Source organism: Ranitomeya imitator, chromosome 5 (genome assembly GCF_032444005.1).
Source record: "Ranitomeya imitator isolate aRanImi1 chromosome 5, aRanImi1.pri, whole genome shotgun sequence".
Classification (NCBI taxonomy): Eukaryota; Metazoa; Chordata; class Amphibia; order Anura; family Dendrobatidae; genus Ranitomeya; species Ranitomeya imitator.
In genome coordinates this window covers 574,572,138-574,595,102 of record NC_091286.1, presented here as the reverse complement: position 1 = coordinate 574,595,102, position 22,965 = coordinate 574,572,138, and the positions used below count along the sequence as shown (strand labels likewise).

The window sequence follows — 22,965 nt, the reverse complement described above, 5'->3', positions numbered from 1 at the left end:
GAGTGGGCTACCTCCCTTACCCGGTCTATGGCATCCCTGGCAAAAGCTTTAGACTTGTTCCGAGACCCTTCCTCTAACCAGGGCACTATTTCGGACGACGCTTCCGATCGTCAGAACCCCTCGTACTCCAAGGGTCGTACCTTGCCAAGGAGCTCTCGCTCTTCCAGAAAAAAGGACTCATGCCATATCCCCAGACGATCACAGGGATTCGGGTTTTGAGAGCTCCATTTCTCGCTCCCCTTCCATTGGTTCTAGTAGAGAACTTGTTTTAGAGGATGATTCTGATACGTCCCTAGATCAGGAATTTCATCACGATCAGGAGACTCTCGACTCTTGAGTCAGTGAATAAGGCTTTGAAGCTTGAGGAGGAACCTTTATCTAAAACGGATCATGCCGTGTCCTTTAAGAGGACCAAGCAAACTCAGAGTGTTCGCCATTCAACCCGAATTTAAGGAAATCGTTGAATCTCACAGGATCCGTCCAGATAAACGATTCACAGGGCAGAAGGCCATGGAGTCAAAATATCCCTTTGCCCAGGATCCAAGAAAAGGATTGGTCGCAGTCTCCCCCGATCGCGCCTGGCTACTAAATCTGTTTTATTCTCTTCGAAGGGCGCCTCTATTAAAAACCCAACCGATCGACAATATGGCGCGTTCAGCCTTTGAAGCCTCAGCAGCCGCACTTTTCCCATCTTTTGCCACTACTGGGGTGGCTAAGGCTATTTCCCACTGGGCTGAGGTCTTGCCTTCAGCAGTGCTGGATACCAATCTTCCCCCCGAGATAGCACACCTCGCTACTCAGATAGCCAGAGCTGAAGATTTTGTAGTGACCGCGTCCCTGGATGCCGCTAACTGCGCTTCTCAAGCAGCAGCAAACGCCATCACCATCCGGAGGTCCTTATGGTTCAGGGACTGGCATGCGGATTCTGGTTCCGAAAAGTCATTGACTTCTCTACCATATCAGAGCGGTCGCCTTTTTTGGCAAAAAGCTCGACCAATTAATTTCCGACGCCACTGGAGGGAAGAGTAAATTTCTTCCACAGCAGATACCCTTTCGGCCCTTTCGGAACCAGCAACAGCAGGCTCGGTCCCGAATTATTATTTTTTTTTATTTATTTTTTTTTTTTTCGTTACAACTCAAACTGGTCCTTTACTTCCACATCTCCCAGTTTCGGCCGGGCACAACGTAGAGACAGAGGTTCCCAGGCCTCTTATAAACCTTTCCCTTGATGGAGAGGCAGGCCTAGGCAGTTGGGATCCAGAAGCTCCAGAACGAGCACATCTTCCACACAATGACTCCCTCTGGTATTCGGGGGACACCCTCAAAGTAGGCGGCTGCCTGCTTTTTTTCAGTGCCGCGTGGTTCTTAGTCGCTCATGATGAGTGGGTCCGCGACCTAGTGTCCTCCGGATACAAGATAGACTTCTTATCTCGTCCTCCAAACCGTTTTTTCCTGTCTTCTCCTCCCAGGGCAAAAGCATCAGAGTTCTTCCAAGCTATAAGCTCTCTGAGAAAAGATGGAGTTATTATTCCGGTCCCTCAAAGCGAAAGGTTTCAATGTTTTTATTCAAACCTCTTCATTGTTCCAAAGAAGGAAGGTACAGTACGGCCCATACTGGACCTAAAACTGCTGAACAAGTTTGTCAGGGTGCTATGGTTCCGGATGGAATCGCTTCGTTCTGTCATCGCCTCCATGAAAAAGGCAAGTTCCTGGCGTCTATAGACATCCAGGACGCGTACCTCCACATTCCTATTTTACCTTCTCGCCAAAGGTTTCTTTGCTTCGCAGTTCAGGAAGATCACTTTCAATTTGATGCTCTGCCCTTCGGCCTCGCCATCGCCCCCAGGGTATTCACCAAGGTCATGGCGGCTGCCATGGCCATACTCCACACCCGAGGAATGGTGGTGCTACAGTATCTAGACAATATCCTCATCAAAGGCCCCTCCTTCCGCACCTGCGAGGAGGCCGTGAACATCACAATAGATACTCTCTTGCCTGGGTTGGAAGATAAACCTCAAAAAATCTTCCCCAGTACTGGCTCAGCGAATTTCCTTTCTAGGAATGATACTCGACTCATCCCGGGGGTTGGTTCTTCTTCCCCCGGAAAAGATCTCAGTTTTACAGCAAGAAGCTCAGAGGCTCTCTCAGCCTCGCACTCACTCTCTGTGCTTCAGTATGAGAGTTCTCGGCAGGATGGTAGCAGCTATGGAGGCGGTTCCATTTGCTCAATTACACCTCCGCCCCCTACAGCATGCCCTCCTGGCTATTTGGGGACAGGAACCAGTTCTCCCTCGACTGCCGGTTCCTCCTTCCCCAGCGAGTCAGACAGTCTCTCAGGTGGTGGACATTCACATCCTCCCTGAATCAAGGGAAATCCTTTCTTCCAGTACATTCGTTAGTTCTGACAACAGATGCCAGTCTTCTAGGCTGGGGAGAGGTGTTCCTTCAACACACTGCTTAGGGCCGCTGGTCGCCCCAGGAATCACGTCTTCCGATCAACATCTTGGAAATTCAGGCAATAGGTTGGCGCTTCTCCAATTCCATCCCTTCCTGGCGGGTCGCCCAATCAGAATTCAGTCCGACAACGCCACTGCAGTGGCATACTTCAACCGCCAAGGGGGAACCCGCAGCAAAGCAGCCATGACCGAGGTAGGCCACATCCTCCGATGGGCCGAGGAAAACCGCTCAATGGTTTCTGCAGTTCGCATCCCGGATGTGGACAATTGGGAGGCAGATTTCCTCAGTTGTCAAGGCATCGACTCCGGGGAGTGGTGTCTCCATCCGGAGATCCTCCACCAGGTCTGCTGTCGTTGGGGAATTCCGGATGTGGATCTGATGGCCTCATGGCTAAATTCCAAACTTCCCGACTTCATAACTCGGTCCCACGATCCGGCAGCCATCAGGGCAGATGCTCTCGTACTCCCGTGGCATCATTTTCGGCTTCCGAACATATTTCCCCCGCTTCCTTTACTGTCGAGAGTCATCAAGAAGATCAGAGCGGAGAGGGTACCGGTAACCCTGATTGCGCCAGATTGGCCGCGCCGGATGCAGTTCGGACCTAGTTCAACTAGTCGCCGACGTTCCCTGGCGATTACCGAATTGCGCAGACTTGCTATCTCAGGGCCCCATTTACCATGATTAGCGCTAGAAAGCCTACATCTATATGTATTTATCATCGCACCTGGAAGACCTTCTTCTCATGGTGTATTTGCTTAGTGTCCTCCTAGTGGCAGCAGCATAACACCCATGGTCCTGTGTCCCCCAATGATTGGCTCGGAGAAAAGGATTTTACGGTGAGTACACAAAAATAACTATTTTATGCGGCGAGGTTGTTGTATTTGTGGTGAATTGTGTGCTGAGGGTTTTATATGTGTTCAAGCACGTGGTAGTGTGTGGCGCATTTTGTGTGTGTGTTCATATCCCCGTGTGTGGTAAGTATCCCATGTCGGGGCCCCACCTTAGCTGTACTGTGCTGTACTGTACGGTATATACTCTTTGGCGCCATCGCTCTCATTCTTTGATTGATTGATGTTTTTGCTCTGTGATCGCTGCGATCACTTCATAGCATAGAAATATTAAGCTGTAAGGTTGGGCAGATGCCTAACTCCACCAGGACCATACACAACGTTCTGCTCGGTAATTCGCTAATCGGATTATCCTCAGCAGATGGTATATTTGGCTGTGGAATAAGTCTGTTCTGGAAATAGCAGAGTCTGTCTGGCACAGCACAATTTTGGAACACGGTTTTCCCGAGCTGAGAACACTAGTGCCTACATATAGATCTGCGTGTGGATTAACCCCTTAGTGACAGAGCCAATTTGGTACTTAATGACCAGGCCAATTTTTGCAATTCTGACCACTGTCACTTTATGAGGTTATAACTCTGGAACGCTTCAACGGATCCCGCTGATTCTGAGATGGTTTTTTCGTGACATATTGTACTTCATGTTAGTGGTAACATTTCTTCGATATTACTTGCGATTATTTATGAAAAAAACGGAAATATGGCGAAAATTTTTAAAATTTTGCAATTTTCAAACTTTGTATTTTTATGCCCTTAAATCAGAGAGATATGTCACGAAAAATAGTTAATAAATAACATTTCCCACATGTCTACTTTACATCAGCACAATTTTTGAAACAAAATTTTTTTTTTGTTAGGGAGTTATAAGGGTTAAAAGTTGACCAGCAATTTCTCATTTTTACACCATTTTTTTAGGGACCACATCACATTTGAAGTCATTTTGAGGGGTCTATATGATAGAAAATAACGAAGTGTGACACCATTCTAAAAACTACACCCCTCAAGGTTCTCAAAACCACATTCAAGAAGTTTATTAACCCTTTACGTGCTTCACAGGAACTGAAACAATGTGGAAGGAAAAAATGAACATTTAACTTTTTTTTGCAAACATCTTAATTCAGAACCATTTTTTTTATTTTCACAAGTGTAAAAACAGAAATGTAACCATAAATTTTGTTATGCAATTTCTCCTGAATACGCCAATACCCCATATGTGGGGGTAAACCACTGTTTGGGCGCACCGCAGAGCTTGGAAGTGAAGGAGTGCCGTTTTACTTTTTCAGTGTAGAATTGGCTGGAATTGAGATCGGACGCCATGTCGCGTTTGGAGAGCCCCTGATGTGCCTAAACAGTAGAAATCCCCCACAAGTGACCCCATTTTGGAAACTAGACCCCCCAAGGAACTTATCTAGATGTGTGGTGAGAACTTTGAATGCCCAAGTGCTTCACAGAAGTTTAGAATGCAGAGTCGTGAAAATAAAAAATATTTTTTTTTCCACAAAAAAGATATTGTAGCCCCCAAGTTTTTATTTTCACAAGGGTAACAGGAGAAATTGGACTGCAATAGTTATTGTCCAATTTATCCCGAGTACGCTGATGCGCCATATGTGGGGGTAAACCACTGTTTGGGCGCACGGCAGAGCTCGGAAGGGAAGGAGCGCCTTTTTGGAATGCAGACTTTGATAGAATGGTCTGTGGGCATTATGTTGCGATTGCAGAGCCCCTGATGTACCTAAACTGTAGTAACCCCCCACAAGTGACCCCATTTTGGAAACTAGACCCCCCAAGGAACTTATCTAGATGTGTGGTGAGAACTTTGAATGCCCAAGTGCTTCACAGAAGTTTAGAATGCAGAGTCGTGAAAATAAAAAATATTTTTTTTTTCACAAAAAAGATTTTGTAGCCCCCAAGTTTTTATTTTCACAAGGGTAACAAGAGAAATTGGACCCCAGAAGTTGTTGTCCAATTTATCCCGAGTACGCTGATGCCCCATATGTGGGGGTAACCCACTGTTTGGGCGCACGGCAGAGCTCAGAAGGGAGGGAGCACCATTTGACTTTTTGAGCGCAAAATTGGCTGTCGTGTTTGGAGACCCCCTGATGTACCTAAACAGTGGAAACCCCCCAATTCTAGCTCCAACCCTAACCCCAACACACCCCTAACCCTAATCCCAACCTGATCCATAATCCTAATCACTAACCCTAACCATAATCACAACCCTTACCCCAAAACAACCCTAATGTCAACCCTAACCATAACCCTAATCAAAACCCTAAATCCAACACACCCCTAATCCTAATCTCAACCCTAACCTCAAACCTAACCCTAATCCCAATACACCCCTAATCACAACCCTAACCTTAACCCTAATCCCAAACCTAACCCTAATCCCAAGCGTAACCCTAATGCCAACCCTAACCCTAATACCAACCCTAATCCAAACCCTAACCCTAATCCCAGCTCTAACCCTAACTTTAGCCCCAACCCTAGCCCTAACTTTAGCCCCAACCCTAACCCTAGCCCTAAGGCTACTTTCACACTTGCGTCGTTTGGCATTCCGTCGCAATCCGTCGTTTTGGACAAGAAACGGATCCTGCAAATGTGCCCGCAGGATGCGGTTTTTGCCCATAGACTTGCATTGCCGACGGATCGTGACGGATGGCCACACGTCGCGTCCGTCGTGCACTGGATCAGTTGTGTTTTGGCGGAGCGTCGGCACAAAAAAAGTTCAATGAAACGTTTTTTTGTACGTCGCATCCGCCATTTCTGACCGCGCATGCGTGGCCGTAACTCCGCCCCCTCAGCCCCAGGACATAGATTGGGCAGCGGATGCTTTGAAAAACTACAGCTGCTGCCCACGTTGTGCACAATTTTCACAACGTGCGTCGGTATGTCGGGCCGACGCATTGCGACGGCTCCGTACCGACGGAAGTGTGAAAGAAGCCTAACCCTAAATTTAGCCCCAACCCTAACCCTAAATTTAGCCCCAACCCTAACCCTAAATTTAGCCCCAACCCTAGCCCTAACCCTAGCCCTAACCCTAGCCCTACCCCTACCCTAACCCTACCCCTAACCCTACCCCTAACCCTAATTTTAGCCCCAACTGCTGTTTTCCTGCCGGCCGGCAGATGGAGACAGATGGCGGGCGCACTGGGCATGCGCCCGCCATTTTCTTCTGCCGGCGGCCAGGAGGAGCAGCAAGAGGATCCAGGGACCTAGGTGAGTATGCTAGGGTCCCCGAATCCCCCTATTTCTCTGTCCTCTGATGTGCGATCACATCAGAGGACAGAGAATTACACTTTACTTTTTTTTTTTTTTTTTGCGGTCGCCGGTAAACAGTTAATTACCGGCGATCGCAAAACAGGGGTCGGTAATACCGACCCCGATCATGCTCTTTGGGGTCTCGGCTACCCCCGGCAGCCGAGACCCCAAAGATTCTCCCGGTGCCGGCCGGCGGGCGCACTGCGCATGCGCCCGCCATTTTGAAGATGGCGGCGCCCACCGGGAGACACGAGGAGCATCGGGGGAGCTAGGTGAGTATTGGGGGGCCACCTGGGACCCCTTTTCTCTGTCCTCCGATGTGCGATCACATCGGAGGACAGAGAAATTAAAAAGAGATCGCTTTTTTTTTTTTTTTTTTGCGATCGCCGGTAAACGGTTAATTACCGGCGATCGCAAATGCGGGGAGGGTTAAAAACACCCCGAATCATGTTCTCTGGGGTCTCGGCTACCCCCGGCAGCCGAGACCCCGGAGAAAATCGGCCTCTGGGGGGCGCTATGTACTTTTTCCACAGCGCCGTTAATTAACGGCGCTGTGGTTTAAGTACCCTTAGCGGCCGCCGTTAAAAGGCGTATCGGCGGTCGCTAAGGGGTTAAAGATCCTGAAATGTACATATGGTTGTGACAGGTGGTGGTTGCTTTTATAGGTGGTGTCCTGTAAGTAGTACACAAAGGGATTAGGCCATGCACGTGCGTTACTTACTGGGAATATATTGGATTCTGGCTAAACTCTGTGAACTTTGCTTAAGTAGTAATTCCTTAAAGGGAAGGTACCGCGTTTGTAGATCATTAATAAATCACTGTAATGTAGCATAATATGCTGCTATAACCAAGTTTTAAATGCATGTGAAACAGATTTCGTGTTATATGAGTTTAAAGAATGCACTGGGGTCTGACCTCTTGGTTTCACAGCAGTAGCACGACACTATCCGTGTCATATTACGGCACCCCATGGACATAGGAGATAATAGACCGCCGCGGACCCTATCTCCAACATTGCAGCAGCATTAGCAGTGAGCTGGGCACGCCTCTGTGGGCTGCACAACTCACTGCTGTAGTTGTGACTGGCCGCCATTTTATTATAGCCCAGTGCTATCTGCCGAGCTCCACCTACTCTCTATAGCAGGACAGAAGCGCTGCTCACTGGGGCCGAAGGATGGAGAGTGGGGTGTGCGGGTGATTTAGGCTACGCTCACATTGGCGTTCCGCCAATGTGCGTCGCTGTTGCGCCGGCGACGCGCCCCTATGTTTAACATAGGGGACGCGTGCGTTTTTAGGGTGTCGTTTCCGACGCTGTGCGTCCGATTTTGGTCAAAAAACGACGCACGCGTCGCAAAACGTGCGTTTTTTTCGTGCGTTGCGTCGCCGACGCAGGGCGGCGCAACACTAGTGTGAACGTAGCCTTACCTCCCTGCTCCTCTGTACTCCAGGCTCTGCACTGTGCGTCCTGAGCAGACATCCTCTGCTCCTCACACGCTGCCCTGTGTGCTTCTCCTGCTCTGTCTCCGCCTCCCCCCTCACACACAGCCCCCCTGATCTCCGGTAAGCTGCATTCACAGCCTGCAGAGAGGGAGCTGACATCTGGAGAGAGAGCAGGACAGCTGACAGGACAGGGATTAAGGTGGGGGAAGGGGGATGGCAAGAATGTTATTCACAAAACATGGGAGAGGAGTAGCATGCACACAGCAGGGATCATATATCCTTCCCCCATATATCTCCTCTGTGATCTCCCACAGGCCAGCACACTGCTCTCCTGAAATACTCTGTGCTGCAGTCACCCTGTTCCTTCCCCCATATATTTCCCTCTGTGACCCTGGAGGTGACTGACTCTCCCCATGGGTGCTGTCTCTCGCCCCATGTGTGCTCTCCATCCCCCTGTGCCTGTTCGCTCTCTCCCCCTGCATGTCTCTCTCCCCATAGGTCGCTCTCGATCCTATGCACTCCTCTCCCCCCTGCATGTCTCTCTCCCCATGAGTCGCTCTTCCTCTCCCCCCCTTGCATGTCTCACTCCCCATGGGTTGCTCTCACCCCTGCATGTCCACTCCCCATGGGTCGCTCTCCCTCCTCTCCCCCTGCATGTCTCACTCCCCATGGGTTGCTCTCCCCCCTGCATGTCTCACTCCCCATGGGTCGCTCTCCTCTTCCCCTGCATGTCTCACTCCCCATGGGTTGCTCTCCCCCTGCATGTCTCACTCCCCATGGGTCGCTCTCCCTCCTCTCCTCCTTGCATGTCTCACTCCCCATGGTTCACTCTCCCTCCTATGCACTCCTCTCCCTCTTGCATGTTTCACTCCCCATGAGTCACTCTCCCTCCTCTCCCCCCTGCATGTCTCACTCCCCATGGGTCACTCTCCCTCCTCTCCCCCCTGCATGTCTCACTCCCCATGGGTCGCTATCCCTCCTATGCACTCCTCTCCCCCCTGCATGTTTCACTCCCCATGGGTCACTCTCCCTCCTCTCCCCCCTGCATGTCTCACTCCCCATGGGTCGCTCTCCCTCCTATGCACTCCTCTCCCCCCTGCATGTTTCACTCCCCATGAGTCACTCTCCCTCCTCTCCCCCCTGCATGTCTCACTCCCCATGAGTCACTCTCCCTCCTCTCCCCCCTGCATGTCTCACTCCCCATGGGTCGCTCTCCCTCCTATGCACTCCTCTCCCCCCTGCATGTCTCACTCCCCATGGGTCACTCTCCCTCCTCTCCCCCCTGCATGTCTCACTCCCCATGGGTCGCTCTCCCTCCTATGCACTCCTCTCCCCCCTGCATGTTTCACTCCCCATGAGTCACTCTTCCTCCTCTCCCCCCTGCATGTCTCACTCCCCATGGGTCACTCTCCCTCCTCTCCCCCCTGCATGTCTCGCTCCCCATGGGTCGCTCTCCCTCCTATGCACTCCTCTCCCCCCTGCATGTCTCACTCCCCATGGGTCACTCTCCCTCCTCTCCCCCCTGCATGTCTCACTCCCCATGGGTCGCTCTCCCTCCTATGCACTCCTCTCCCCCCTGCATGTTTCACTCCCCATGAGTCACTCTCCCTCCTCTCCCCCCTGCATGTCTCACTCCCCATGGGTCACTCTCCCTCCTCTCCCCCCTGCATGTCTCGCTCCCCATGGGTCGCTCTCCCTCCTATGCACTCCTCTTCCTCTTGCATGTCTCACTCCCCATGGGTCACTCTCCCTCCTCTCCCCCTTGCATGTCTCACTCCTCATGGGTCACTCTCCCCCCTGCAAGTCTCACTCCCCATGGGTCGCTCTCCCTCCTATGCACTCCTCTCTCCCTGCATGTCTTTTCCCATTGCACACACAGCTCAGTGCTTGCGATAACAGGAGCTGCGGGGGTCATGCTGTCACATGTCAGGGTGACCCCTACAGCTGTGACTGTCACCTGCGGTAACGCTACTGTCGGTCACAGCGCTGCGGGACCATGCTGGCAGATGTCAGTGTGATTCCGCAACTGACTGACCTGCAGCGGTGACCTGCGGTAAAAAAGCAGGCACGGACCGATGAGACTACTGCTCCCATTGGGCTATGTCCGATGTTACATTACTGCGTGGGCTGTGTTATATTACTGCGTGGACTGTGTTATATTACTGCGTGGGCTGTGTTATATTACTGTGTGGGCTGTGTTATATTACTGCGTGGGCTGTGTTATATTACTGCGTGGGCTTTTATATTACTGTGTGGGCTGTGTTATATTACTGCGTGGGCTGTTATATTGCTGCGTGGGCTGTGTTGTATTACTGCGTGGGCTGTGTTATATTACTGCGTGGACTGTGTTATATTACTGCGTGGGCTGTGTTATATTACTGCGTGGGCTGTGTTATATACTGCATGCCGGGCTGTGCTGTATACTGCGTGGCTGTGTTATATTACTGCGTGGGCTGTGTTATATACTGTGTGCCGGGCTGTGCTATATACTGCGTGCCAGGCTGTGCAATATACTGCGTGAGCTGTGTTATATACTACGTGAACTGTGCTACATACAACATACTACGTGGCTGTGTTATATACTGCGTGGGCTGTGCTATATACTGTGTGGCTGTGTTATATTACTGCGTGGGCTGTGTTATATACTGCGTGCTGGGCTGTGCAATATACTGTGCGAGCTGTGTTATATACTGCGTGAGCTGTGCTACATACTACGTGGCTGTTATATACTGCGTGGGCTGTGCTATATACTACGTGGCCTGTGCTATATACTACGTGGCTGTGCTATATACTACGTGGCTGTGCTACATACTATGTGGCTGTGTTATATACTACGTGGCTGGGCAATATACTACGTGGCCGGTGCTATATGCTATTTGGCTGTGGTATATTTCTCTGCTGTATCTGTGCATCATGAATTGTGGTATGTGTTAAAGAGGGGGGCCCACTGAGACTCTTTCGCCCGAGGCCCTCAAAAACCTGGAGCTGGCCTTGTTATGTGTGATCTCTGTCCCCATCACGCTCCATATGTGTCTCACCCCCGCTATTCCATGTGTATCTCTCTCCCCATCACGCTCCATGTGTCTCACCCCTGCTGTTCCATGTGTATCTCTCTCCCCATCACGCTCCATGTGTCTGACCCCTGCTGTTCCATGTGTATCTCTCTCCCCATCACGCTCCATATGTCTCACACCTGCTGTTCCATGTGTATCTCTCTCCCCATCACACTCCATGTGTCTCACCCCTGCTGTTCCATGTGTATCTCTCTCCCCATCACGCTCCATGTGTCTCACCCCTGCTATTCCATCTGTATATCTCTCCCCATCACGCTCCATGTCTCACCCCTGCTGTTCCATGTGTATCTCTCTCCCCATCACGCTCCATGTCTCACCCCTGCTGTTCCATGTGTATCTCTCTCCCCATCACGCTCCATGTGTATCTCTCTCCCGATCACGCTCCATGTGTCACCCCTGCTGTTCCATGTGTATCTCTCTCCCCATCACGCTCCATGTGTCTCGCCCATGCTGTTCCATGTTTATCTCTCTCCCCGTCACGCTCCATGTGTCTCACCCCTGCTATTCCATGTGTATCTCTCTCCCCATCACGCTCCATGTGTCTCACCCCTGCTGTTCTATGTGTATCTCTCTCCCCATCACGCTCCATGTCTCACCCCTGCTGTTCCATGTGTATCTCTCTCCCCATCACACTCCATGTGTCTCACCCCTGCTATTCCATGTGTATCTTTCTCCCCATCACGCTCCATGTGTCTCACCCCTGCTGTTCCATCTGTATATCTCTCCCCATCACGCTCCATGTCTCACCCCTGCTGTTCCATGTGTATCTCTCTCCCCATCATGCTCCATGTGTCTCACCCCTGCTATTCCATGTGTATCTTTCTACCCATTACGCTCCATGTGTCTCACCCCTGCTGTTCCATCTGTATATCTCTCCCCATCACGCTCCATGTCTCACCCCTGCTGTTCCATGTGTATCTCTCCCCATCACGCTCCATGTCTCACCCCTGCTGTTCCATGTGTATCTCTCTCCCCATCACGCTCGATGTGTATCTCTCTCCCCATCACGCTCCATATGTGTGTCACCCCTGCTGTTCCATGTGTATCTCTCTCCCCATCACGCTCCATGTGTCTCGCCCATGCTGTTCCATGTTTATCTCTCTCCCCGTCACGCTCCATGTCTCACCCCTGCTGTTCCATGTGTATCTCTCCCCCCATCACGCTCCATGTGTCTCACCCCTGCTGTTCCATGTGTTTCTCTCTCCCCATCACACTCCATGTGTCTCACCCCTGCTGTTCCATGTGTATCTCTCCCCATCACGCTCCATGTGTCTCACCCCTCTGCTGTTCCATGTGTATCTCTCTCCCCATCACACTCCATGTGTCTCACCCCTGCTGTTCCATATGTTTCTCTCTCCCCATCACACTCCATGTGTCTCACCCCTGCTGTTCCATGTGTTTCTCTCTCCCCATCACACTCCATGTGTCTCACCCCTGCTGTTCCATGTGTATCTCTCCCCATCACGCTCCATGTGTCTCACCCCTCTGCTGTTCCATGTGTATCTCTCTCCCCATCACACTCCATGTGTCTCACCCCTGCTGTTCCATGTGTATCTCTCTCCCCGTCACGCTCCATATGTGTCTCACCCCTGCTGTTCCATCTGTATCTTTCCCCATCACGCTCCATATGTGTCTCACCCCTGCTGTTCCATGTGTATCTCTCTCCCCATCACGCTCCATGTGTCTCACCCCTGCTGTTCCATGTGTATCTCTCTCCCCGTCACGCTCCATATGTGTCTCACCCCTGCTGTTCCATCTGTATCTTTCCCCATCACGCTCCATGTGTCTCACCCCTGCTGTTCCATGTGTATCTCTCTCCCCATCACGCTCCATATGTGTCTCACCCCTGCTGTTCCATGTGTATCTCTCTCCTCATCACGCTCCATATGTGTCTCACCCCTGCTGTTCCATGTGTATCTCTCCCCATCACGCTCCATATGTGTCTCACCCCTGCTGTTCCATGTGTATCTCTCTCCCCATCACGCTCCATGTGTCTCACCCCTACTGTTCCATGTGTATCTCTCTCCCCATCACGCTCCATGTGTCTCACCCCTGCTGTTCCATGTGTATCTCTCTCCCCATCACGCTCCATATGTGTCTCACACTCATCATTCTACAGGTCTCTCTCGGCCATACCAATGTATCTCTCCCCTCCCTCCACAATGCCTGGCCATTCACTGCAGACCTGGATCTCCTTATCTTACTGATGGATGAGTCACAGACAGCTCTGCTCAGATAATGCTGCTCCATACACACCACATGTCTTCACTCTTCCTCCAGTCCTCTGTGTTCTGCTCCTCTGTAAACAAGCTGTGCCTCTGATGCAGTAACTGCTGGTGATAGCAGGTCACAGGGCAGTCACACACAAAATGGCTCTGCCCTGTGATGCTGCTCTTCATTCTGCCCCAGGGATATTAGACCACCCAAAAGGGGAGGGAAAAGGTGATGTCAGCAGTTACTGCCCCAATTTTGCTGCTAACAGTAAAGCTGGTAAGTCTCACTATAGCTGCTTGAGGTCTAAAACAGAAAATGCCCCCCTAGTGGTATATATATATATTTGTAAGAAAATATATAATATTTTTCATATAGAAATGTTTGCAAACAGTTGTTATATTACTGCGTGGGCTGTGTTATATTACTGTGTGGGCTGTGTTATATTACTGCGTGGGCTGTGTTATATACTGCATGCCGGGCTGTGCTGTATACTGCGTGGCTGTGTTATATTACTGTGTGGGCTGTGTTATATACTGCGTGCCGGGCTGTGCTATATACTGCGTGCCAGGCTGTGCAATATACTGCGTGAGCTGTGTTATATACTACGTGAACTGTGCTACATACAACATACTACGTGGCTGTGTTATATACTGCGTGGGCTGTGCTATATACTGTGTGGCTGTGTTATATTACTGCGTGGGCTGTGTTATATACTGCGTGCCGGGCTGTGCAATATACTGTGCGAGCTGTGTTATATACTGTGTGAGCTGTGCTACATACTACGTGGCTGTTATATACTGCGTGGGCTGTGCTATATACTACGTGGCCTGTGCTACATACTATGTGGCTGTGTTATATACTACGTGGCTGGGCAATATACTACGTGGCCGGTGATATATGCTATTTGGCTGTGGTATATTTCTCTGCTGTATCTGTGCATCATGAATTGTGGTATGTGTTAAAGAGGGGGGCCCACTGAGACTCTTTCGCCCGGGGCCCTCAAAAACCTGGAGCTGGCCTTGTTATGTGTGATCTCTGTCCCCATCACGCTCCATATGTGTCTCACCCCCGCTATTCCATGTGTATCTCTCTCCCCATCACGCTCCATGTGTCTCACCCCTGCTGTTCCATGTGTATCTCTCTCCCCATCACGCTCCATATGTGTCACCCCTGCTATTCCATGTGTATCTCTCTCCCCATCACGCTCCATGTGTCTCACCCCTGCTGTTCCATGTGTATCTCTCTCCCCATCACGCTCCATATGTGTCTCACCCCTGCTGTTCCATGTGTATCTCTCTCCCCATCACGCTCCATATGTGTCTCACCCCTACTGTTCCATGTGTATCTCTCTCCCCATCACGCTCCATATGTGTCTCACACTCATCATTCTACAGGTCTCTCTCGGCCATACCAATGTATCTCTCCCCTCCCTCCACAATGCCTGGCCATTCACTGCAGACCTGGATCTCCTTATCTTACTGATGGATGAGTCACAGACAGCTCTGCTCAGATAATGCTGCTCCATACACACCACATGTCTTCACTCTTCCTCCAGTCCTCTGTGTTCTGCTCCTCTGTAAACAAGCTGTGCCTCTGATGCAGTAACTGCTGGTGATAGCAGGTCACAGGGCAGTCACACACAAAATGGCTCTACCCTGTGATGCTGCTCTTCATTCTGCCCCAGGGATATTAGACCACCCAAAAGGGGAGGGAAAAGGTGATGTCAGCAGTTACTGCCCCAATTTTGCTGCTAACAGTAAAGCTGGTAAGTCTCACTATAGCTGCTTGAGGTCTAAAACAGAAAATGCCCCCCTAGTGGTATATATATATATATATATATATATTTGTAAGAAAATATATAATATTTTTCATATAGAAATGTTTGCAAACAGTGCAAACATTGCATTAATAAATTTTATTTACTATTTTAAGCTTAATTTCACAAAAAAACAAACTACAAGAAAACTGGTGGCACCTTCCCTTTAATATTCATACACCTGGGATTGGTCCAGTAATGGCCTTCAAGATGCGGTAATTGTAAAATTCCAATCGTCTGCTATTGGCAAGTTATTAAATATATAGATTAGAGCAACATATAATCTAATGCGGAGCAACTCCCAATAATCTATGGACAATAAAGCAAATGGAGTCAAAGAGGCTCATTCATAAATAAAACAGTATAACATTTATTAGATACTTCATCATAAAACAATCTACGTATAGCAATACAAAGGTAGTTATACAAAAAGAGGGTTTCTCACTATTGTTCAAGGATCCAGGTAAAATGTTCCTACACCCACACAAACATAAAGTATATCGGCCAGAGGTTCAAGTTCTCAGTAACATATAACTAACAGTTACAGATAGCCACCATACATGGGCTACCGTTACAGGATGGTAAAGATGTTATAAGGAATGAACCTCACCCATATTTGCCTTAGTGTGGACGCGGAACCGCCAGCCCCCCTATTGGCAAGTTATTGCAGCACTCGCAGTTCTATTAAAAACACTGTTAAAGGGGCCGCCTAGGAAAAACCAGTATCGCCTATTCAGAGAATAATTCATGGCTTGTTGATCAGAGAGGGTCTATCTGATGGGACCCTCACCGATCAGCAGAACTTTCATCCCTGTTGTAATGGAGCATTACTGCTTATGCTTGACCACCGATCCTTCATTTCCTATGGGGGCTGCAGGTCGATGCACTTGGCTTTTTCCGATAGCCTCATAGGCCATGAATGGAGCTGCGGTCGGGCATCTGACCTGCTGTTCCATTTGTAACTGAGATACAAGTACCTTGCCCTTCCAGTAGGTGTGGATCCGAGCGGCCGAACCTCCAGCGATCAGCAAGATATCACCTATGCTGCGGGTAGATCATTTGTTTTCACTAGACAGCCCTTTTAAAACTGGTCTCTCTAAACCAGGGGTGGGAAATCTTTTTTTTTTTCTGCCATTTCGATATTTATATCATCCTTCGGGGGCCGTACAAACTCCACCACAAAGTGCTTCCTGACTCTGGCACTGGTGTCAGGACGTAATCTTTCATTGCATGCCCTTCAAAAAATGCTTATTTCGCACATTTATTTAATCAGGACTATTCACCAGGTGCTTACTCTTAAAGAAAAATGTCATGGTATTCTCATAAAAAGTATAGTGGTTTATTGAATTGTCCACAGTAAAACCACATTGCAGCAAAACATAAAAATAGATGAAATAGTTACAAACAGATTGTCCATGTGTAAATATCAGCGCTTGTCTTGTTACTCATCCTTCCCAAGGTCCTGAATGGTAAAACCGTCTGTCTGTGTGAAGTCTGAAGTCATCATGGCATGGAGTAGAATCATGGCATGGCTACCAGCTGTTGTTCCTTGTGACTTGTCTCATGTCCATGGAAAATGATGGTGAAGGCAGGAGGTGACAGCTCCCACGTGACAAAAGGCCCCCACCCTCCTAAGAGACGTTATTTATATGTCCCACAGATCCCGTGTTCTCTGTATATGGTGTTAACTTATACTGTGAGCTACATACACAGAAATAGCTGTTTGTAATGTCAGCAAGAAGCAATGTGCTCAGTGCAGAATAAGAATAATTCAATTACGGTAATAATTAATATTTAACAACCTCCCTTCCCAAGAATGCGGTCCCTGAGAATCTGCCCGGGGGCCTCATGAAAGGTCATCGAGGGCCGTAAATGGCCCTGGGGCCTGAGGTTCCCCACCCCTGATCTAAACAAATAATCTCTAAAGTGGTATGGTGCAGTCAGTATGCACAGCGGACGCCTGTCCCCAAAACATTGTGGTGCTTCTGTTACTGAGTAGCAGATCAAACATTCTGACTGGGAGGAGAATCTGGGTAAAACAGGTCGGTGCAGCCTTAGGGTACCGTCACACAGTGGCATTTTGATCGCTACGACGGCACGATTTGTGACGTTCCAGCGATATATCCGTGACGTTCCAGCGATCTCGCTGTGTCTGACACGCTCCTGCAATCAGGGACCCCGCTGAGAATCGTACGTCGTAGCAGATCGTTTGAAACTTTCTTTCGTCGTCTAGTGTCCCGCTGTGGCGGCATGATCGCATGGTGTAACAAAGGTGTGCACAATATTGTATACGATGTGCGCATAGTAACCAACGGCTTCTACATCGCACATACGTCATGAAATTATCGCTCCAGCGTCGTACATTGCAAAGTGTGACAGCAGTCTACGACGCTGGAGCGATATTGTTACGATGCTGGAGCGTCACGGATCGTGCCGTCGTAGCGATCAAAATGCCACTGTGTGACGGTACCCTTAGTACCGTAGTAGCGGCATACTATATTATTTTTCTAAAACTAAATGGAAAAAATTTGGGGGGCTGCAAACGTGGCGCAACCCCCTAATAGCGCTTGGTAGAAAGGTGCATAAGGATTAGTGACGTGTTGCGACTGATGTAAGTTAGTGAGACTCGATACAGAGTTGTATTTACTCTTTGCCTGGAGTATATATGGCCACTGCAGCCCCAAAGTTCTGTGTGGCGAGGTCAGTCTGTCCCCATATAGGTGGTCTACACCTATGTGTAGGACTAGGTGTATAAGGCAGGCAGCAGGAGTTGTCTGCCAAAAAATCCCAGTGGATTCTCCGTTTTGGTGAGGCCCTCCAGAGTTATATCTAATGGCAGAACTGGGCGCCCATAACTAATTGATGGGGTTAGAGGTGAAAAAAATGCATGCGCCCATAACTAATTGATGGGGTTAGAGGTGAAAAAAATGCATCCCTACTGAAGTTCCCATTTTCGACCATCCTTGTAAGAAGTGGTCTTAGGTTGGCCAATACTTGGGGCATGTTGACATTTTTGCTTTATTTTATACAGTATACATAATGCAACATTTCAAAGTACCAGCATAATTGGTGCGATTTCTGAAATCTCATGCACACACTTGTTTGTTTTTCTCTTAATTTGTGCATTTTTTCCAAAGCACAGCATTTCAATTCTTTCAGCATTTTTTAAGGACTTTTTAACTCATTCAATTAAATGGATGAAAAACGCTGTAAAAATGCGAGTATTATATGCAGCATTTTTCCTCTGACCACTCTGGATTTTGGTGCAGAAACAAAAACACTGCAAATTCTCCACATGTGAACATCCCCTTTATAATTCCATGGACCATTTCCAATATGGTAAAACATTGGTGTAAACTTGTACTATGGAGGAGTTGCCCACAGCTTCAAAATCAGATTCCACTTCTAATTTTTGCTTTTCCGTTGGTGCCATTTTGAGCCATCTCGCCCATTTTCCTTATTATTTCAGGTGTGTTGTGTGTGACCTCTTCCTTCTTCTCGATGCTGCTCTTGGTCTACGTTGTCCCATTCATTCACTGTTTTGCATTCTTTTCCAGGGCTGCGTTTTCTGTAAGGACAGACGTTCAGCTTGTGAAGATTATCCAGACTCTCTCCAGGAGCTGGAGCTCAATGGGATTATGGAGTCATGTGATTGAAAAAAGGCAACAAAGTTTGGGAGTTCTCCTGGCGTTGTTCTCCTGATGCCCCAATGAAACCCTGGATACCTAAAGCCACTACAGATCTGTCAGAAACACTCGTGTGCGGACATTGTATTTTCCGTCTCCTCTCGTCAACGGACCTTGGTCGGGTTACATTTCTTCAGCTCGGAGGACTCTAATACAATGTGACTTTCTTGGCTGGTGCCATCTTTACCTTCTCCAGCTGGTGCCCTGGATGACCAATGCACTGTACTATGTTATTTATTTATATCTGGTCTATCAAGGGTTTTTCTAAAATATTTTTAACCGTCTGGCGATATCTACAAGACTAACGCAGGATTATTGCTCTCCCTTATAGGGCTCCCTCACTTTACGACTTCACACTGCATTTTACATGGAGGAATGTTAGATTTCCGTTTTTATTTTTTTTACTTTACATTATACAAAACCAATTTTTCATGTGTTTCATAATTATGAAACTTGTATTTTTCTTTTATAATGCTGTCTTGGAGCGCAGGATATTAAGGGTGTCAGACAAGAGAATAGCAGTTTTACTTCTGACACAAAGGTTACCAACTCTCTTAATGAGATCTACTCAAATTGTTTGATGCCGTGATCCATTATATAAACTTTGTCTCTTCTATACCAAAAATGTCTGCCCAAACCAACATCATCATGGCATTGTCCAGTCCCGTGGACTCTACTGGCCCTAAACTTGTGCATTTGTCTTAATGACCTTCTTGGTAACTTGATGACCAGCAATCCATTAGTAATGAGGGATAGTTACATGGTGGGACTGGGTTGGAGATTTTCATTCCACCTCCATTCCTCAGTAACCTTTCTAGAGCCAAAGATTAGTGTACAAGCTGGTGTTGGAAATGCAGACCACCCTACCTGTCCGTCCATCCATCTGTCTGTGCTGCCTTATGTATGTTTCATGTAGAAAAATGAATATACCGCACTGTGGTGTGTCATCAATGAGGCGTTATCGATCTTTGTCGGGTTCATAAGGAATATGGACCTTACATATAGTAAAGTCATCAGCCGTATACCTGCACTGTGGACCTGACCACATATTCATCACCGCGACTGTTACCTTCAAAGAGGTTGTGACCAAATCCTTCTGTGATTTTTGTTTTGTGCCCCCTGATCTATTCACGTCTCGTCTGTCCTACCTTTGGTAGACCAAATGGCAGTAAAAAACATTTTATTTTGTAGTGTGGTGAATTATTTGTTATCTGTATGTTTTTATTATGACACTTTTGAATGTTGGTGAAAGTGTTATCTTCTGTTACAGTGTTCAGATACTCCCAGAATAATAAGTGGATCGCAGGGTGTCCTGGGCCGCCCAGTGACTGGATACCATCAGCAGGGAACCTAGCGGCCAATGATTTATTTCCCTGCAACGCCACCACTGAGAAAATGAAGCATTACACTTGTATATTAAAATCCATTAGCCTTGTATGTGTAAATGACATGACATACAGAATTCATCTAGGGAGATAGAAGCCTGACCGTAGGCGCTTAGGCTACGTTCACATTTGCGTTCTGCTGGGCTGCGTCTGGCGCAGCCGCGGCGACGCATGCACTCCTATATTTAACATGGGGGCGCATGGACATGGACGTTTTGCGATGCATGCGTCTTTTTTGCCGCAAGCGTTAGGGCGCAGAGGACGCAGCAAGATGCATTTTTTTTGCGTCCAAAATCCGGCAAAAAAAAGGACGCATGCGTCTCAAAACTATGCGTTTTGCATGCGTTCTTGTTTGCGTTGTGCGTTGCGTCGCCGACGCAGCAGCGCACAACGCAAATGTGAACGTAGCCTTAGACATCCATCTACTGAAGGAAGCCATTGTGCGGTAACTCGCTACATAGGAACGCACAGTCTGCTGCACTTTCCTATACAGAACCTAGGATAGAAGCAAAATGAGCAAATACCCTGCAGTAAGTGAAAAGTAATAGTACATGTAAATGACATGGGGTATTTAGTTGACATTATGTTGATCAAAAGAGCATAAGTCTTCCCACTGCGACAAGGTGAATCCAATCGGGGTAGTTCCTAACTCTTGTAGTTCATCACTCTGTGTCAGCAGACCTCGATATAGATGGTGCAGAGCAGGACCAGGACCTGAGCGTTCTGACAACTGCCTGTGGCAAAGCTGTATAGACAGAAGACCCAGCCCAAAGAGGGGAGCCACACCCCAGTATGTGCAAAGTACAAAAAAAACTAAAGCAAAGAAATGAGCTGGAACACATGTTGGTATAAGTGCATCCTCTTTTTTTACGCTCGCCATTTTGTCTATATTGATCTCCAGGGGCAGGGGTCTGAACATTCAGGTCTGGGTCCTACTATGCCCCCATCTATTTTGAGGTCTGCTGACAGATAAGGTGAACTACAACATTTGGTCCCACCTTGATTGTGTACACCTTATGGCGGTGGGATCATCTTTACGCTCTTTTTTTATCACAATAATGTTAGGGTACTTAGTAAATACATAGTATATGTAAATATCACAATGAACAGGGTATTTGCTTATTTTGTGTTTATCCTAGGTTCTGTCTGTTAAATGGCCACAGTGTGAATGTGCATCTACATTATTGCCTGTATGCTGACACGTATGCTGCTCCTTTCTATGTTTTTGCACTTTGAGAAATTCTATGCAGACGCATGACTACCAGATGTAGATGAAAAGAACATACTTTTGTCCTCTGTCTGGTGAATGGGCATGTTACAGTATATGTTGGTAAAAGCTCCTGATGTATAATGTCGGCTAATTGCAGAGACGCAGTGTGCACTCGGCCTAAGGCTATTATGTACACACAGAGTTTGACTGTACGGTCAGTGTCTCCGTCAGGGCTTACGTGCGAACCCCCGGGAAACAGAATTCAGGTGTATGCGCCAACAGTCATTGACAGTAATGACGATCATAGTGAAACGCCCGCCAGAGCCGTGGGGTACTGGGTCCGGTACTTAAAGTGACGTCTCACGGCGGCGGCGACCCGGTCCGTGGAGGTCTTTAAAGGGAACCTGTCACCCCCAAAATCGAGGGTGAGGTAAGCTCACCGGCATCAGGGGTTTATCTACAGCATTCTGTAATGCTGTAGATAAGCCCCCAATGTATCCTAAAAGATGAGAAAAAGAGGTTAGATTATACTGACCCAGGGGCGGTCTCGCTGCGGTCCAGTCCGATGGGTGTCGCAGTCCGGTCCGGTCTATCTTCATTAGATGACGTCCTCTTCTGATCTTCACGCTGTGGCTCCCTGTTGAGGACAGAGCAAAGTACTGCAGTGCGCAGGCGCTGGTCCTCTCTGACATTTCCCTGCGCACTGCAGTACATTGCTCTGCCCTCAACAGGGCAGACAAAGTACGCCGGAGCCGCAGCGTGAAGACCAGAAGAGGACGTCATCGTAAGAAGATGGGAGGTCCCGGACCGCGACGCGGCGCCCATCCGATCGGACGGCCCGCCCAGGTGAGTATAATCTAACCTTTTTTTCTCATCTTTTAGGATACATCGGGGGCTTATCTACAGCATTCCAGAATGCTGTAGATAAGCCCCTGATGCCGGTGGGCTTAGCTCACCGTTGATTTGGGGGTGACAGGTTCCCTTTAAAGGGATTTGTAAAATAATAAATGTTCATGACGCCACCTGTGGTATTCGGTCAGGGATGACCAACGCTGCGTAAAGGGGTCCTCTGGGGTAATATTATGACAGGCAGATGATATAACTTTCCCCAGGGCTCCTGGTGAATATATGGAAGATGGTGAGTGGTGCAGTAAAGAATGAAGGACGCAGTTGTGCAGTCTTTTTACCTGGTTTACTGATGGTAGCAGGCAGCAACAGTCCAGGGCACCAGATCACAGGTGTGCAATCGAGGAATATACGGAGCAATACGGCAACACTCACCGATCCAGGTGTGGTTCAAATCCTTTATTGAAGCATTAAAACAAAGCCGTCTTGTTCACGGCCCGGGATTGTGAAGCAGGGAAGGAGGTGAGCAGGATGTGACGGCCGTTTCGCGCCTACGTTAGCGCTTCCACGGGTCTGAGGTGCAGGGGAGTGACGCAGACATAAATAGGTGAGTAGGAGAGAAACCTCCCTCCCTCCTTACCCACGCCCCTTACCTCTGGCACCCCCAGACGAAATACACATGTGCAAAACATAAAACACATTAAAATACATAAAATCCGGAGACGAACC

At 48.5% G+C, this 22,965-nt stretch overlaps 1 protein-coding gene across 1 annotated transcript in view; it reads left to right on the top strand.

Annotated features, from left to right (window-relative positions):
- PER2 (period circadian regulator 2) overlaps positions 1–19,985 on the top strand; it is a 161,992-nt gene extending 142,007 nt beyond the window's left edge. The window contains exon 23 of the mRNA XM_069727814.1: positions 18,667–19,985. Coding sequence (XP_069583915.1) covers positions 18,667–18,765 — 99 coding nt within the window. The 3' untranslated portion in view covers positions 18,766–19,985. The remainder of the gene's footprint in view (positions 1–18,666) is intronic.
- Positions 19,986–22,965: the final 2,980 nt, after the last annotated feature.